Source organism: Rhinoderma darwinii, unplaced genomic scaffold (genome assembly GCF_050947455.1).
Source record: "Rhinoderma darwinii isolate aRhiDar2 unplaced genomic scaffold, aRhiDar2.hap1 Scaffold_651, whole genome shotgun sequence".
In the NCBI taxonomy this organism is placed as follows: Eukaryota; Metazoa; Chordata; class Amphibia; order Anura; family Rhinodermatidae; genus Rhinoderma; species Rhinoderma darwinii.
The window spans coordinates 121,029-138,797 of NW_027464207.1; the positions used below are offsets into that span (position 1 = coordinate 121,029).

At 56.4% G+C, this 17,769-nt stretch overlaps 1 protein-coding gene across 1 annotated transcript in view; it reads left to right on the forward strand.

The window, feature by feature from the left end:
• Window positions 1–8,716: 8,716 nt before the first annotated feature.
• The window catches only part of LOC142727831 (phosphomevalonate kinase-like), a 33,990-nt gene continuing 24,937 nt past the window's right edge, over window positions 8,717–17,769 (forward strand). The window contains exon 1 of the mRNA XM_075849057.1: window positions 8,717–8,832. Within this exon, the coding sequence (XP_075705172.1) occupies window positions 8,750–8,832 (83 nt within the window). The 5' untranslated portion in view covers window positions 8,717–8,749. The remainder of the gene's footprint in view (window positions 8,833–17,769) is intronic.

Sequence of the window (17,769 nt, forward strand, 5' to 3'; positions counted from 1 at the left end):
CACCAGTCTACTCAGGTGTTCCCGTCCAGCGCTCCCTACTTCACCAGTCTACTCAGGAGTTCCCGTCCAGCGCTCCCTACTTCACCAGTCTACTCAGGTGTTCCCGTCCAGCGCTCCCTACTTCACCAGTCTACTCAGGTGTTCCCGTCCAGCGCTCCCTACTTCACCAGTCTACTCAGGTGTTCCCGTCCAGCGCTCCCTACTTCACCAGTCTAGTCAGGTGTTCCCGTCCAGCGCTCCATACTTCACCAGTCTACTCAGTTGTTCCCGTCCAGCGCTCCCTACTTCACCACTACTCAGGTGTTCCCGTCCAGCGCTCCCTACTTCACCAGTCTACTCAGGTGTTCCCATCCAGCGCTCCCTACTTCACCACTACTCAGGTGTTCCCGTCCAGCGCTCCCTACTTCACCAGTCTACTCAGGTGTTCCCGTCCAGCGCTCCCTACTTCACCAGTCTACTCAGGTGTTCCCGTCCAGCGCTCCCTACTTCACCAGTCTACTCAGGTGTTCCCGTCCAGCGCTCCCTATTTCACCAGTCTACTCAGGTGTTCCCGTCCAGCGCTCCCTACTTCACCAGTCTACTCAGGTGTTCCCGTCCAGCGCTCCCTACTTCACCAGTCTACTCAGGTGTTCCCGTCCAGCGCTCCCTATTTCACCACTACTCAGGTGTTCCCGTCCAGCGCTCCCTATTTCACCACTACTCAGGTGTTCCCGTCCAGCGCTCCCTACTTCACCAGTCTACTCAGGTGTTCCCGTCCAGCGCTCCCTACTTCACCAGTCTACTCAGGTGTTCCCGTCCAGCGCTCCCTACTTCACCACTACTCAGGTGTTCCCGTCCAGCGCTCCCTACTTCACCAGTCTACTCAGGTGTTCCCGTCCAGCGCTCCCTATTTCACCACTACTCAGTGTTCCCGTCCAGATCTCCCTACTTCACCAGTCTACTCAGGTGTTCCCATCCAGCGCTCCCTACTTCACCACTACTCAGGTGTTCCCGTCCAGCGCTCCCTACTTCACCAGTCTACTCAGGTGTTCCCGTCCAGCGCTCCCTACTTCACCAGTCTACTCAGGTGTTCCCGTCCAGCGCTCCCTACTTCACCAGTCTACTCAGGTGTTCCCGTCCAGCGCTCCCTACTTCACCAGTCTACTCAGGTGTTCCCGTCCAGCGCTCCCTACTTCACCACTACTCAGGTGTTCCCGTCCAGCGCTCCCTACTTCACCAGTCTACTCAGGTGTTCCCGTCCAGCGCTCCCTATTTCACCACTACTCAGTGTTCCCGTCCAGATCTCCCTACTTCACCAGTCTACTCAGGTGTTCCCATCCAGCGCTCCCTACTTCACCACTACTCAGGTGTTCCCGTCCAGCGCTCCCTACTTCACCAGTCTACTCAGGTGTTCCCGTCCAGCGCTCCCTACTTCACCAGTCTACTCAGGTGTTCCCGTCCAGCGCTCCCTACTTCACCAGTCTACTCAGGTGTTCCCGTCCAGCGCTCCATACTTCACCAGTCTACTCAGGTGTTCACGTCCAGCGCTCCATACTTCACCAGTCTACTCAGGTGTTCCCGTCCAGCGCTCCCTACTTCACCAGTCTACTCAGGTGTTCCCGTCCAGCGCTCCCTACTTCACCACTACTCAGGTGTTCCCGTCCAGCGCTCCCTACTTCACCAGTCTACTCAGGTGTTCCCGTCCAGCGCTCCCTACTTCACCACTACTCAGGTGTTCCCGTCCAGCGCTCCCTACTTCACCAGTCTACTCAGGTGTTCCCGTCCAGCGCTCCCTACTTCACCAGTCTACTCAGGTGTTCCCGTCCAGCGCTCCCTACTTCACCAGTCTACTCAGGTGTTCCCGTCCAGCGCTCCCTACTTCACCAGTCTACTCAGGTGTTCCCGTCCAGCGCTCCCTACTTCACCAGTCTACTCAGGTGTTCCCGTCCAGCGCTCCCTACTTCACCAGTCTACTCAGGTGTTCCCGTCCAGCGCTCCCTACTTCACCAGTCTACTCAGGTGTTCCCGTCCAGCGCTCCCTACTTCACCAGTCTACTCAGGTGTTCCCGTCCAGCGCTCCCTACTTCACCACTACTCAGGTGTTCCCGTCCAGCGCTCCCTACTTCACCAGTCTACTCAGGTGTTTTCCCGTCCAGCGCTCCCTACTTCACCAGTCTACTCAGGTGTTCCCGTCCAGCGCTCCCTACTTCACCAGTCTACTCAGGTGTTCCCGTCCTGCGCTCCCTACTTCACCAGTCTACTCAGGTGTTCCCGTCCAGCGCTCCCTACTTCACCAGTACTCAGGTGTTCCCGTCCAGCGCTCCCTACGTCACCAGTCTACTCAGGTGTTCCCGTCCAGCGCTCCCTACGTCACCAGTCTACTCAGGTGTTCCCGTCCAGCGCTCCCTACGTCACCAGTCTACTCAGGTGTTCCCGTCCAGCGCTCCCTACTTCACCACTACTCAGGTGTTCCCGTCCAGCGCTCCCTACTTCACCAGTCTACTCAGGTGTTCCCGTCCAGCGCTCCCTACTTCACCAGTCTACTCAGGTGTTCCCGTCCAGCGCTCCCTACTTCACCAGTCTACTCAGGTGTTCCCGTCCAGCGCTCCCTACTTCACCAGTCTACTCAGGTGTTCCCGTCCAGCGCTCCCTACTTCACCAGTCTACTCAGGTGTTCCGGTCCAGCGCTCCCTACTTCACCAGTCTACTCAGGTGTTCCCGTCCAGCGCTCCCTACTTCACCAGTCTACTCAGGTGTTCCCGTCCAGCGCTCCCTACTTCACCAGTCTACTCAGGTGTTCCCGTCCAGCGCTCCCTACTTCACCAGTCTACTCAGGTGTTCCCGTCCAGCGCTCCCTACTTCACCAGTCTACTCAGGTGTTCCCGTCCAGCGCTCCCTACTTCACCAGTCTACTCAGGTGTTCCCGTCCAGCGCTCCCTACTTCACCAGTCTACTCAGGTGTTCCCGTCCAGCGCTCCCTATTTCACCACTACTCAGGTGTTCCCGTCCAGCGCTCCCTACTTCACCAGTCTACTCAGGTGTTCCCGTCCAGCGCTCCCTACTTCACCAGTCTACTCAGGTGTTCCCGTCCAGCGCTCCCTACTTCACCAGTCTACTCAGGTGTTCCCATCCAGCGCTCCCTACTTCACCACTACTCAGGTGTTCCCGTCCAGCGCTCCCTACTTCACCAGTCTACTCAGGTGTTCCCGTCCAGCGCTCCCTACTTCACCAGTCTACTCAGGTGTTCCCGTCCAGCGCTCCCTACTTCACCAGTCTACTCAGGTGTTCCCGTCCAGCGCTCCCTACTTCACCAGTCTACTCAGGTGTTCCCGTCCAGCGCTCCCTACTTCACCAGTCTACTCAGGTGTTCCCGTCCAGCGCTCCCTACTTCACCAGTCTACTCAGGTGTTCCCGTCCAGCGCTCCCTACTTCACCAGTCTACTCAGGTGTTCCCGTCCAGCGCTCCCTACTTCACCAGTCTACTCAGGTGTTCCGGTCCAGCGCTCCCTACTTCACCAGTCTACTCAGGTGTTCCCGTCCAGCGCTCCCTACTTCACCAGTCTACTCAGGTGTTCCCGTCCAGCGCTCCCTACTTCACCAGTCTACTCAGGTGTTCCCGTCCAGCGCTCCCTACTTCACCAGTCTACTCAGGTGTTCCCGTCCAGCGCTCCCTACTTCACCAGTCTACTCAGGTGTTCCCGTCCAGCGCTCCCTACTTCACCAGTCTACTCAGGTGTTCCCTCCCAGCGCTCCCTACTTCACCAGTCTACTCAGGTGTTCCCGTCCAGCGCTCCCTACTTCACCAGTCTACTCAGGTGTTCCCGTCCAGCGCTCCCTACTTCACCACTACTCAGGTGTTCCCGTCCAGCGCTCCCTACTTCACCACTACTCAGGTGTTCCCGTCCAGCGCTCCCTACTTCACCAGTCTACTCAGGTGTTACCGTCCAGCGCTCCATACTTCACCAGTCTACTCAGGTGTTCCCGTCCAGCGCTCCCTACTTCACCAGTCTACTCAGGTGTTCCCGTCCAGCGCTCCCTACTTCACCAGTCTACTCAGGTGTTCCCGTCCAGCGCTCCCTACTTCACCAGTCTACTCAGGTGTTCCTTCCCAGCGCTCCCTACTTCACCAGTCTACTCAGGTGTTCCCGTCCAGCGCTCCCTACTTCACCAGTCTACTCAGGAGTTCCCGTCCAGCGCTCCCTACTTCACCAGTCTACTCAGGTGTTCCCGTCCAGCGCTCCCTACTTCACCAGTCTACTCAGGTGTTCCCGTCCAGCGCTCCCTACTTCACCAGTCTACTCAGGTGTTCCCGTCCAGCGCTCCCTACTTCACCAGTCTACTCAGGTGTTCCCGTCCAGCGCTCCATACTTCACCAGTCTACTCAGTTGTTCCCGTCCAGCGCTCCCTACTTCACCACTACTCAGGTGTTCCCGTCCAGCGCTCCCTACTTCACCAGTCTACTCAGGTGTTCCCATCCAGCGCTCCCTACTTCACCACTACTCAGGTGTTCCCGTCCAGCGCTCCCTACTTCACCAGTCTACTCAGGTGTTCCCGTCCAGCGCTCCCTACTTCACCAGTCTACTCAGGTGTTCCCGTCCAGCGCTCCCTACTTCACCAGTCTACTCAGGTGTTCCCGTCCAGCGCTCCCTATTTCACCAGTCTACTCAGGTGTTCCCGTCCAGCGCTCCCTACTTCACCAGTCTACTCAGGTGTTCCCGTCCAGCGCTCCCTACTTCACCAGTCTACTCAGGTGTTCCCGTCCAGCGCTCCCTATTTCACCACTACTCAGGTGTTCCCGTCCAGCGCTCCCTATTTCACCACTACTCAGGTGTTCCCGTCCAGCGCTCCCTACTTCACCAGTCTACTCAGGTGTTCCCGTCCAGCGCTCCCTACTTCACCAGTCTACTCAGGTGTTCCCGTCCAGCGCTCCCTACTTCACCACTACTCAGGTGTTCCCGTCCAGCGCTCCCTACTTCACCAGTCTACTCAGGTGTTCCCGTCCAGCGCTCCCTATTTCACCACTACTCAGTGTTCCCGTCCAGATCTCCCTACTTCACCAGTCTACTCAGGTGTTCCCATCCAGCGCTCCCTACTTCACCACTACTCAGGTGTTCCCGTCCAGCGCTCCCTACTTCACCAGTCTACTCAGGTGTTCCCGTCCAGCGCTCCCTACTTCACCAGTCTACTCAGGTGTTCCCGTCCAGCGCTCCCTACTTCACCAGTCTACTCAGGTGTTCCCGTCCAGCGCTCCATACTTCACCAGTCTACTCAGGTGTTCACGTCCAGCGCTCCATACTTCACCAGTCTACTCAGGTGTTCCCGTCCAGCGCTCCCTACTTCACCAGTCTACTCAGGTGTTCCCGTCCAGCGCTCCCTACTTCACCACTACTCAGGTGTTCCCGTCCAGCGCTCCCTACTTCACCAGTCTACTCAGGTGTTCCCGTCCAGCGCTCCCTACTTCACCACTACTCAGGTGTTCCCGTCCAGCGCTCCCTACTTCACCAGTCTACTCAGGTGTTCCCGTCCAGCGCTCCCTACTTCACCAGTCTACTCAGGTGTTCCCGTCCAGCGCTCCCTACTTCACCAGTCTACTCAGGTGTTCCCGTCCAGCGCTCCCTACTTCACCAGTCTACTCAGGTGTTCCCGTCCAGCGCTCCCTACTTCACCAGTCTACTCAGGTGTTCCCGTCCAGCGCTCCCTACTTCACCAGTCTACTCAGGTGTTCCCGTCCAGCGCTCCCTACTTCACCAGTCTACTCAGGTGTTCCCGTCCAGCGCTCCCTACTTCACCACTACTCAGGTGTTCCCGTCCAGCGCTCCCTACTTCACCAGTCTACTCAGGTGTTTTCCCGTCCAGCGCTCCCTACTTCACCAGTCTACTCAGGTGTTCCCGTCCAGCGCTCCCTACTTCACCAGTCTACTCAGGTGTTCCCGTCCTGCGCTCCCTACTTCACCAGTCTACTCAGGTGTTCCCGTCCAGCGCTCCCTACTTCACCAGTACTCAGGTGTTCCCGTCCAGCGCTCCCTACGTCACCAGTCTACTCAGGTGTTCCCGTCCAGCGCTCCCTACGTCACCAGTCTACTCAGGTGTTCCCGTCCAGCGCTCCCTACGTCACCAGTCTACTCAGGTGTTCCCGTCCAGCGCTCCCTACTTCACCACTACTCAGGTGTTCCCGTCCAGCGCTCCCTACTTCACCAGTCTACTCAGGTGTTCCCGTCCAGCGCTCCCTACTTCACCAGTCTACTCAGGTGTTCCCGTCCAGCGCTCCCTACTTCACCAGTCTACTCAGGTGTTCCCGTCCAGCGCTCCCTACTTCACCAGTCTACTCAGGTGTTCCCGTCCAGCGCTCCCTACTTCACCAGTCTACTCAGGTGTTCCGGTCCAGCGCTCCCTACTTCACCAGTCTACTCAGGTGTTCCCGTCCAGCGCTCCCTACTTCACCAGTCTACTCAGGTGTTCCCGTCCAGCGCTCCCTACTTCACCAGTCTACTCAGGTGTTCCCGTCCAGCGCTCCCTACTTCACCAGTCTACTCAGGTGTTCCCGTCCAGCGCTCCCTACTTCACCAGTCTACTCAGGTGTTCCCGTCCAGCGCTCCCTACTTCACCAGTCTACTCAGGTGTTCCCCGTCCAGCGCTCCCTACTTCACCAGTCTACTCAGGTGTTCCAGTCCAGCGCTCCCTACTTCACCAGTCTACTCAGGTGTTCCCGTCCAGCGCTCCCTACTTCACCAATCTACTCAGGTGTTCCCGTCCAGCGCTCCCTACTTCACCAGTCTACTCAGGTGTTCCCGTCCAGCGCTCCCTACTTCACCAGTCTACTCAGGTGTTCCCGTCCAGCGCTCCCTATTTCACCACTACTCAGGTGTTCCCGTCCAGCGCTCCCTACTTCACCAGTCTACTCAGGTGTTCCCGTCCAGCGCTCCATACTTCACCACTACTCAGGTGTTCCCGTCCAGCGCTCCCTACTTCACCAGTCTACTCAGGTGTTCCCGTCCAGCGCTCCCTACTTCACCAGTCTACTCAGGTGTTCCCGTCCAGCGCTCCCTACTTCACCAGTCTACTCAAGTGTTCCCGTCCAGCGTTCCCTACTTCACCAGTCTACTCAGGTGTTCCCGTCCAGCGCTCCCTACTTCACCAGTCTACTCAGGTGTTCCCGTCCAGCGCTCCCTACTTCACCAGTCTACTCAGGTGTTCCCGTCCAGCGCTCCCTACTTCACCAGTCTACTCAGGTGTTCCCGTCCAGCGCTCCCTACTTCACCACTACTCAGGTGTTCCCGTCCAGCGCTCCCTACTTCACCAGTCTACTCAGGTGTTCCCGTCCAGCGCTCCCTACTTCACCAGTCTACTCAGGTGTTCCCGTCCAGCGCTCCCTACTTCACCACTACTCAGGTGTTCCCGTCCAGCGCTCCCTACTTCACCAGTCTACACAGGTGTTCCCGTCCAGCGCTCCCTACTTCACCAGTCTACTCAGGTGTTCCCGTCCAGCGCTCCCTACTTCACCAGTCTACTCAGGTGTTCCCGTCCAGCGCTCCCTACTTCACCAGTCTACTCAGGTGTTTTGGTCCAGCGCTCCCTACTTCACCAGTCTACTCAGGTGTTCCCGTCCAGCGCTCCCTACTTCACCAGTCTATTAGATTGCTCCTGGTCGAGTGTGATTTAACCTTCGCGTGGCGCCATTCCCAGAACTGAGCACTCAACAAAATAGAAACACAATACTGCGCTGCCGTCCCCGACCTCTCCCTGCGCTGCCGTCCCCGACCTCTCCCTGCGCTGCCGTCCCCGACCTCTCCCTGCGCTGCCGTCCCCGACCTCTCCCTGCGCTGCCGTCCCCGACCTCTCCCTGCGCTGCCGTCCCCGACCTCTCCCTGCGCTGCCGTCCCCGACCTCTCCCTGCGCTGCCGTCCCCGACCTCTCCCTGCGCTGCCGTCCCCGACCTCTCCCTGCGCTGCCCGTTGTATATGCGGGTGCCGCGCTGAAGATGGCTCCTGACACGGCTCTGACAAGCTCATGCCCCATTTTTAGGTTCCGCTCCCCTACACGCTGATGTTCTGGCCCTTTGTACTTATGTCCGCTGGACGACCGGAGGACAGTCTTCATTTTTGGTCTCCAGTGATGAATCTTCTTGGATGACTAGAAGGAAATGATGGAGGTCATGAGCAGCCATGGCAATCTCCTCACACCTGCCCTGTACCGAGTCCTCTACCCCCACAATGCCCGCAGCTGACTTCTCTGCACCCCGTCCCTGCTCTAGCGTTCTCTGCCGGGATACAATACACAGCCGTGCGGTTTTACTTTTCATCGTGTGCCGGACCTCTCACTGCTTGCCCTGCTCTTCAGCCTTCTCTCAGACCACATCGCCCCTCACGGCTTATAGCCTTCCAGCTCTGAGGTATTTCCCGCTTTTTCCTTAGTGACCGTTATTACAGCGTGTGAGGAAATTGTCTACACCCACTGCTGACGCACAACGGCTATTCCTACCTTGTGATTGGCTGCTCTACGTTTCCAGTGTTTACATTCCGACGCGCCGCGATCCTTAGCAGTGGTGTGACAGTGAGCAGTGAGGGGCGGACCTTGTTACTATGGAGACTGGGCGGGGCAGACAACAACGAGCCGGAAGCCACAAAGATACCAGCAATATGTGGGCGGTGCTAGTAGTGTATGGGCGGGGTTATGTAATCTAGTAGTGGGCGAGAGCGACATCAGAGGGCGTGTCTGGGCTTAATAAGGGGCGGGATCAACAAGTGTGGGCGGGGTAACTATTCAAGCAGTGATGGCGGCTCCCCGGTCAATTCTAATGTTCAGCGGGAAGAGAAAATCTGGGAAAGATTATATCACCGAGCGGCTCCGTGACAGGTGACCGGGGGAAGCCGGATAGAACCGGGAACAGCCACAAGAGGAGTGGTGGCAGTAAATGGTGGTGACAGTATACTGGTGGTGACAGGAGCAGTGGTGGCAGTATACTGGTGGTGACAGGAGCAGTGGTGGCAGTATACTGGTGACAGGAGCAGTGGTGACAGTATACTGGTGGTGACAGGAGCAGTGGTGACAGTATACTGGTGGTGACAGGAGCAGTGGTGACAGTATACTGGTGGTGACAGGAGCAGTGGTGACAGTATACTGGTGGTGACAGGAGCAGTGGTGGCAGTATACTGGTGGTGACAGGAGCAGTGGTGGCAGTATACTGGTGGTGACAGGAGCAGTGGTGGCAGTATACTGGTGACAGGAGCAGTGGTGACAGTATACTGGTGGTGACAGGAGCAGTGGTGGTGACAGGGGCAGTGGTGACAGTATACTGGTGGTGACAGGAGCAGTGGTGACAGTATACTGGTGGTGTCAGGAGCAGTGGTGACAGTATACTGGTGGTGACAGGAGCAGTGGTGGCAGTATACTGGTGGTGACAGGAGCAGTGGTGACAGTATACTAGTGGTGACAGGAGCAGTGGTGGCAGTATACTGGTGGTGACAGGAGCAGTGGTGGCAGTATACTGGTGGTGACAGGAGCAGTGGTGACAGTATACTAGTGGTGACAGGAGCAGTGGTGACAGTATACTGGTGGTGACAGGAGCAGTGGTGGCAGTATACTGGTGACAGGAGCAGTGGTGACAGTATACTGGTGGTGACAGGGGCAGTGGTGACAGTATACTGGTGGTGACAGGAGCAGTGGTGGCAGTATACTGGTGGTGACAGGAGCAGTGGTGGCAGTATACTGGTGGTGACAGGAGCAGTGGTGACAGTATACTAGTGGTGACAGGAGCAGTGGTGACAGTATACTGGTGGTGACAGGAGCAGTGGTGGCAGTATACTGGTGGTGACAGGAGCAGTGGTGGCAGTATACTGGTGGTGACAGGAGCAGTGGTGACAGTATACTGGTGGTGACAGGGGCAGTGGTGACAGTATACTGGTGGTGACAGGAGCAGTGGTGGCAGTATACTGGTGGTGACAGGAGCAGTGGTGGCAGTATACTGGTGGTGACAGGAGCAGTGGTGACAGTATACTAGTGGTGACAGGAGCAGTGGTGACAGTATACTGGTGGTGACAGGAGCAGTGGTGGCAGTATACTGGTGGTGACAGGAGCAGTGGTGGCAGTATACTGGTGGTGACAGGGGCAGTGGTGACAGTATACTGGTGGTGACAGGAGCAGTGGTGACAGTATACTGGTGGTGACAGGAGCAGTGGTGACAGTATACTAGTGGTGACAGGAGCAGTGGTGGCAGTATACTGGTGGTGACAGGAGCAGTGGTGACAGTATACTGGTGGTGACAGGAGCAGTGGTGGCAGTATACTGGTGGTGACAGGAGCAGTGGTGACAGTATACTGGTGGTGACAGGGGCAGTGGTGACAGTATACTGGTGGTGACAGGAGCAGTGGTGGCAGTATACTGGTGGTGACAGGAGCAGTGGTGGCAGTATACTGGTGGTGACAGGAGCAGTGGTGGCAGTATACTGGTGGTGACAGGAGCAGTGGTGGCAGTATACTGGTGGTGACAGGAGCAGTGGTGACAGTATACTGGTGACAGGAGCAGTGGTGACAGTATACTGGTGGTGACAGGGGCAGTGGTGACAGTATACTGGTGGTGACAGTAGCAGTGGTGGAAGTATACTGGTGGTGACAGGAGCAGTGGTGACAGTATACTGGTGACAGGAGCAGTGGTGACAGTATACTGGTGGTGACAGGGGCAGTGGTGGCAGTATACTGGTGGTGACAGGAGCAGTGGTGGCAGTATACTGGTGGTGACAGGAGCAGTGGTGACAGTATACTGGTGGTGACAGGAGCAGTGGTGACAGTATACTGGTGGTGACAGTAGCAGTGGTGGCAGTATACTGGTGGTGACAGGAGCAGTGGTGACAGTATACTGGTGGTGACAGGAGCAGTGGTGGCAGTATACTGGTGGTGACAGGAGCAGTGGTGGCAGTATACTGGTGACAGGAGCAGTGGTGACAGTATACTGGTGGTGACAGGGGCAGTGGTGGCAGTATACTGGTGGTGACAGGAGCAGTGGTGACAGTATACTGGTGGTGACAGGGGCAGTGGTGACAGTATACTGGTGGTGACAGGAGCAGTGGTGACAGTATACTGGTGGTGACAGGAGCAGTTGTGGCAGTATACTGGTGGTGACAGGAGCAGTGGTGGCAGTATACTGGTGGTGACAGGAGCAGTGGTGACAGGAGCAGTGGTGGCAGTATACTGGTGACAGGAGCAGTGGTGACAGTATACTGGTGGTGACAGGGGCAGTGGTGGCAGTATACTGGTGGTGACAGGAGCAGTGGTGGCAGTATACTGGTGGTGACAGGAGCAGTGGTGACAGGAGCAGTGGTGGCAGTATACTGGTGACAGGAGCAGTGGTGACAGTATACTGGTGGTGACAGGGGCAGTGGTGGCAGTATACTGGTGGTAACAGGAGCAGTGGTGACAGGAGCAGTGGTGACAGTATACTGGTGGTGACAGGGGCAGTGGTGACAGTATACTGGTGGTGACAGGAGCAGTGGTGGCAGTATACTGGTGGTGACAGGAGCAGTGGTGGCAGTATACTGGTGACAGGAGCAGTGGTGGCAGTATACTGGTGGTGACAGGAGCAGTGGTGACAGTATACTGGTGGTGACAGTAGCAGTGGTGGCAGTATACTGGTGGTGACAGGAGCAGTGGTGACAGTATACTGGTGGTGACAGGAGCAGTGGTGACAGTATACTGGTGGTGACAGGAGCAGTGGTGGCAGTATACTGGTGACAGGAGCAGTGGTGACAGTATACTGGTGGTGACAGGGGCAGTGGTGGCAGTATACTGGTGGTGACAGGAGCAGTGGTGGCAGTATACTGGTGGTGACAGGAGCAGTGGTGACAGTATACTGGTGGTGACAGGAGCAGTGGTGACAGTATACTGGTGGTGACAGGAGCAGTGGTGACAGTATACTGGTGGTGACAGGAGCAGTGGTGGCAGTATACTGGTGGTGACAGGAGCAGTGGTGGCAGTATACTGGTGACAGGAGCAGTGGTGACAGTATACTGGTGGTGACAGGAGCAGTGGTGACAGTATACTGGTGGTGACAGGAGCAGTGGTGACAGTATACTGGTGGTGACAGGAGCAGTGGTGACAGTATACTAGTGGTGACAGGAGCAGTGGTGGCAGTATACTGGTGGTGACAGGAGCAGTGGTGGCAGTATACTGGTGGTGACAGGAGCAGTGGTGACAGTATACTAGTGGTGACAGGAGCAGTGGTGACAGTATACTGGTGGTGACAGGAGCAGTGGTGGCAGTATACTGGTGGTGACAGGAGCAGTGGTGGCAGTATACTGGTGGTGACAGGAGCAGTGGTGACAGTATACTAGTGGTGACAGGAGCAGTGGTGACAGTATACTGGTGGTGACAGGAGCAGTGGTGGCAGTATACTGGTGGTGACAGGAGCAGTGGTGGCAGTATACTGGTGGTGACAGGAGCAGTGGTGACAGTATACTGGTGGTGACAGGAGCAGTGGTGACAGTATACTGGTGGTGACAGGAGCAGTGGTGACAGTATACTAGTGGTGACAGGAGCAGTGGTGGCAGTATACTGGTGGTGACAGGAGCAGTGGTGGCAGTATACTGGTGGTGACAGGAGCAGTGGTGACAGTATACTGGTGGTGACAGGAGCAGTGGTGGCAGTATACTGGTGGTGACAGGAGCAGTGGTGACAGTATACTGGTGGTGACAGGGGCAGTGGTGACAGTATACTGGTGGTGACAGGAGCAGTGGTGGCAGTATACTGGTGGTGACAGGAGCAGTGGTGGCAGTATACTGGTGGTGACAGGAGCAGTGGTGGCAGTATACTGGTGGTGACAGGAGCAGTGGTGACAGTATACTGGTGACAGGAGCAGTGGTGACAGTATACTGGTGGTGACAGGGGCAGTGGTGACAGTATACTGGTGGTGACAGTAGCAGTGGTGGAAGTATACTGGTGGTGACAGGAGCAGTGGTGACAGTATACTGGTGACAGGAGCAGTGGTGACAGTATACTGGTGGTGACAGGGGCAGTGGTGGCAGTATACTGGTGGTGACAGGAGCAGTGGTGGCAGTATACTGGTGGTGACAGGAGCAGTGGTGACAGTATACTGGTGGTGACAGGAGCAGTGGTGACAGTATACTGGTGGTGACAGTAGCAGTGGTGGCAGTATACTGGTGGTGACAGGAGCAGTGGTGACAGTATACTGGTGGTGACAGGAGCAGTGGTGGCAGTATACTGGTGGTGACAGGAGCAGTGGTGGCAGTATACTGGTGACAGGAGCAGTGGTGACAGTATACTGGTGGTGACAGGGGCAGTGGTGGCAGTATACTGGTGGTGACAGGAGCAGTGGTGACAGTATACTGGTGGTGACAGGGGCAGTGGTGACAGTATACTGGTGGTGACAGGAGCAGTGGTGACAGTATACTGGTGGTGACAGGAGCAGTTGTGGCAGTATAGTGGTGGTGACAGGAGCAGTGGTGGCAGTATACTGGTGGTGACAGGAGCAGTGGTGACAGGAGCAGTGGTGGCAGTATACTGGTGACAGGAGCAGTGGTGACAGTATACTGGTGGTGACAGGGGCAGTGGTGGCAGTATACTGGTGGTGACAGGAGCAGTGGTGGCAGTATACTGGTGGTGACAGGAGCAGTGGTGACAGGAGCAGTGGTGGCAGTATACTGGTGACAGGAGCAGTGGTGACAGTATACTGGTGGTGACAGGGGCAGTGGTGGCAGTATACTGGTGGTAACAGGAGCAGTGGTGACAGGAGCAGTGGTGACAGTATACTGGTGGTGACAGGGGCAGTGGTGACAGTATACTGGTGGTGACAGGAGCAGTGGTGGCAGTATACTGGTGGTGACAGGAGCAGTGGTGGCAGTATACTGGTGACAGGAGCAGTGGTGGCAGTATACTGGTGGTGACAGGAGCAGTGGTGACAGTATACTGGTGGTGACAGGAGCAGTGGTGACAGTATACTGGTGGTGACAGGAGCAGTGGTGACAGTATACTGGTGGTGACAGGAGCAGTGGTGGCAGTATACTGGTGACAGGAGCAGTGGTGACAGTATACTGGTGGTGACAGGGGCAGTGGTGGCAGTATACTGGTGGTGACAGGAGCAGTGGTGGCAGTATACTGGTGGTGACAGGAGCAGTGGTGACAGTATACTGGTGGTGACAGGAGCAGTGGTGACAGTATACTGGTGGTGACAGTAGCAGTGGTGGCAGTATACTGGTGGTGACAGGAGCAGTGGTGACAGTATACTGGTGGTGACAGGAGCAGTGGTGGCAGTATACTGGTGGTGACAGGAGCAGTGGTGGCAGTATACTGGTGACAGGAGCAGTGGTGACAGTATACTGGTGGTGACAGGGGCAGTGGTGGCAGTATACTGGTGGTGACAGGAGCAGTGGTGACAGTATACTGGTGGTGACAGGGGCAGTGGTGACAGTATACTGGTGGTGACAGGAGCAGTGGTGACAGTATACTGGTGGTGACAGGAGCAGTGGTGGCAGTATACTGGTGGTGACAGGAGCAGTGGTGGCAGTATACTGGTGGTGACAGGAGCAGTGGTGACAGGAGCAGTGGTGGCAGTATACTGGTGACAGGAGCAGTGGTGACAGTATACTGGTGGTGACAGGGGCAGTGGTGGCAGTATACTGGTGGTGACAGGAGCAGTGGTGGCAGTATACTGGTGGTGACAGGAGCAGTGGTGACAGGAGCAGTGGTGGCAGTATACTGGTGACAGGAGCAGTGGTGACAGTATACTGGTGGTGACAGGGGCAGTGGTGGCAGTATACTGGTGGTAACAGGAGCAGTGGTGACAGGAGCAGTGGTGACAGTATACTGGTGGTGACAGGGGCAGTGGTGACAGTATACTGGTGGTGACAGGAGCAGTGGTGGCAGTATACTGGTGGTGACAGGAGCAGTGGTGACAGTATACTGGTGGTGACAGGAGCAGTGGTGACAGGAGCAGTGGTGACAGTATACTGGTGGTGACAGTAGCAGTGGTGGAAGTATACTGGTGGTGACAGGAGCAGTGGTGACAGTATACTGGTGGTGACAGGAGCAGTGGTGGCAGTATACTGGTGGTGACAGGAGCAGTGGTGGCAGTATACTGGTGGTGACAGGAGCAGTGGTGGTGACAGGAGCAGTGGTGACAGTATACTGGTGGTGACAGGAGCAGTGGTGACAGTATACTGGTGGTGACAGGAGCAGTGGTGACTATACTGGTGGTGACAGGAGCAGTGGTGGCAGTATACTGGTGGTGACAGGGGCAGTGGTGACAGTATACTGGTGGTGACAGGAGCAGTGGTGACAGTATACTGGTGGTGACAGGAGCAGTGGTGGCAGTATACTGGTGGTGACGGGCAGTGGTGACAGTATACTGGTGGTGACAGGAGCAGTGGTGACAGTATACTGGTGGTGACGGGCAGTGGTGACAGTATACTGGTGGTGACAGGAGCAGTGGTGACAGTATACTGGTGGTGACAGGAGCAGTGGTGGCAGTATACTGGTGGTGACAGGAGCAGTGGTGGCAGTATACTGGTGGTGACAGGAGCAGTGGTGGCAGTATACTGGTGGTGACAGGAGCAGTGGTGGCAGTATACTGGTGGTGACAGGAGCAGTGGTGGCAGTATACTGGTGGTGACAGGAGCAGTGGTGACAGTATACTGGTGGTGACAGGGGCAGTGGTGGCAGTCTACTGGTGGTGACAGGAGCAGTGGTGGCAGTATACTGGTGGTGTCAGGAGCAGTGGTGACAGTATACTGGTGGTGACAGGAGCAGTGGTGACAGTATACTGGTGGTGACGGGCACTGGTGACAGTATACTGGTGGTGACAGGAGCAGTGGTGACAGTATACTGGTGGTGACAGGAGCAGTGGTGGCAGTATACCAGTGGTGACAGGAGCAGTGGTGACAGTATACTGGTGGTGACAGGAGCAGTGGTGACAGTATACTGGTGGTGACAGGAGCAGTGGTGGCAGTATACTGGTGGTGACAGGAGCAGTGGTGGCAGTATACTGGTGGTGACAGGAGCAGTGGTGGCAGTATACTGGTGGTGACAGGAGCAGTGGTGACAGTATACTGGTGGTGACAGGAGCAGTGGTGGCAGTATACTGGTGGTGACAGGGGCAGTGGTGACAGTATACTGGTGGTGACAGGAGCAGTGGTGACAGTATACTGGTGGTGACAGGAGCAGTGGTGGCAGTATACTGGTGGTGACAGGAGCAGTGGTGACCGTATACTGGTGGTGACAGGAGCAGTGGTGACAGTATACTGGTGGTGACAGGAGCAGTGGTGGCAGTATACTGGTGGTGACAGGAGCAGTGGTGGCAGTATACTGGTGGTGACAGGAGCAGTGGTGACAGTATACTGGTGGTGACAGGAGCAGTGGTGACAGTATACTGGTGGTGACAGGAGCAGTGGTGACAGTATACTGGTGGTGACAGGAGCAGTGGTGGCAGTATACTGGTGGTGACAGGAGCAGTGGTGGCAGTATACTGGTGGTGACAGGGGCAGTGGTGGCAGTATACTGGTGGTGACAGGAGCAGTGGTGGCAGTATACTGGTGGTGACAGGAGCAGTGGTGGCAGTATACTGGTGGTGACAGGAGCAGTGGTGGCAGTATACTGGTGGTGACAGGAGCAGTGGTGACAGTATACTGGTGGTGACAGGGGCAGTGGTGACAGGGGCAGTGGTGGCAGTATACTGGTGGTGACAGGAGCAGTGGTGACAGTATACTGGTGGTGACAGGAGCAGTGGTGACAGTATACTGGTGGTGACGGGCAGTGGTGACAGTATACTGGTGGTGACAGGAGCAGTGGTGACAGGGGCAGTGGTGACAGTATACTGGTGGTGACAGTATACTGGTGGTGACAGGAGCAGTGGTGACAGTATACTGGTGGTGACGGGCAGTGGTGACAGTATACTGGTGGTGACAGGAGCAGTGGTGACAGTATACTGGTGGTGACAGGAGCAGTGGTGACAGTATACTGGTGGTGACAGGAGCAGTGGTGACAGTATACTGGTGGTGACAGGAGCAGTGGTGGCAGTATACTGGTGGTGACAGGGGCAGTGGTGACAGTATACTGGTGGTGACAGGAGCAGTGGTGACAGTATACTGGTGGTGACAGGAGCAGTGGTGGCAGTATACTGGTGGTGACAGGAGCAGTGGTGACAGGAGCAGTGGTGACAGTATACTGGTGGTGACAGGAGCAGTGGTGGCAGTATACTGGTGGTGACAGGAGCAGTGGTGACAGTATACTGGTGGTGACAGGAGCAGTGGTGACAGTATACTGGTGGTGACAGGAGCAGTGGTGACAGTATACTGGTGGTGACAGGAGCAGTGGTGGCAGTATACTGGTGGTGACAGGAGCAGTGGTGACAGTATACTGGTGGTGACAGGAGCAGTGGTGGTGACAGGGGCAGTGGTGACAGTATACTGGTGGTGACAGGAGCAGTGGTGACAGTATACTGGTGGTGACAGGAGCAGTGGTGACAGTATACTGGTGGTGACGGGAGCAGTGGTGACAGTATACTGGTGGTGACAGGAGCAGTGGTGACAGTATACTGGTGGTGACAGGAGCAGTGGTGACAGTATACTGGTGGTGACAGGAGCAGTGGTGGCAGTATACTGGTGGTGACAGGAGCAGTGGTGACAGTATACTGGTGGTGACAGGAGCAGTGGTGGCAGTATACTGGTGGTGACAGGAGCAGTGGTGACAGTATACTGGTGGTGACAGGAGCAGTGGTGACAGTATACTGGTGGTGACAGGAGCAGTGGTGACAGTATACTGGTGGTGACAGTATACTGGTGGTGACAGG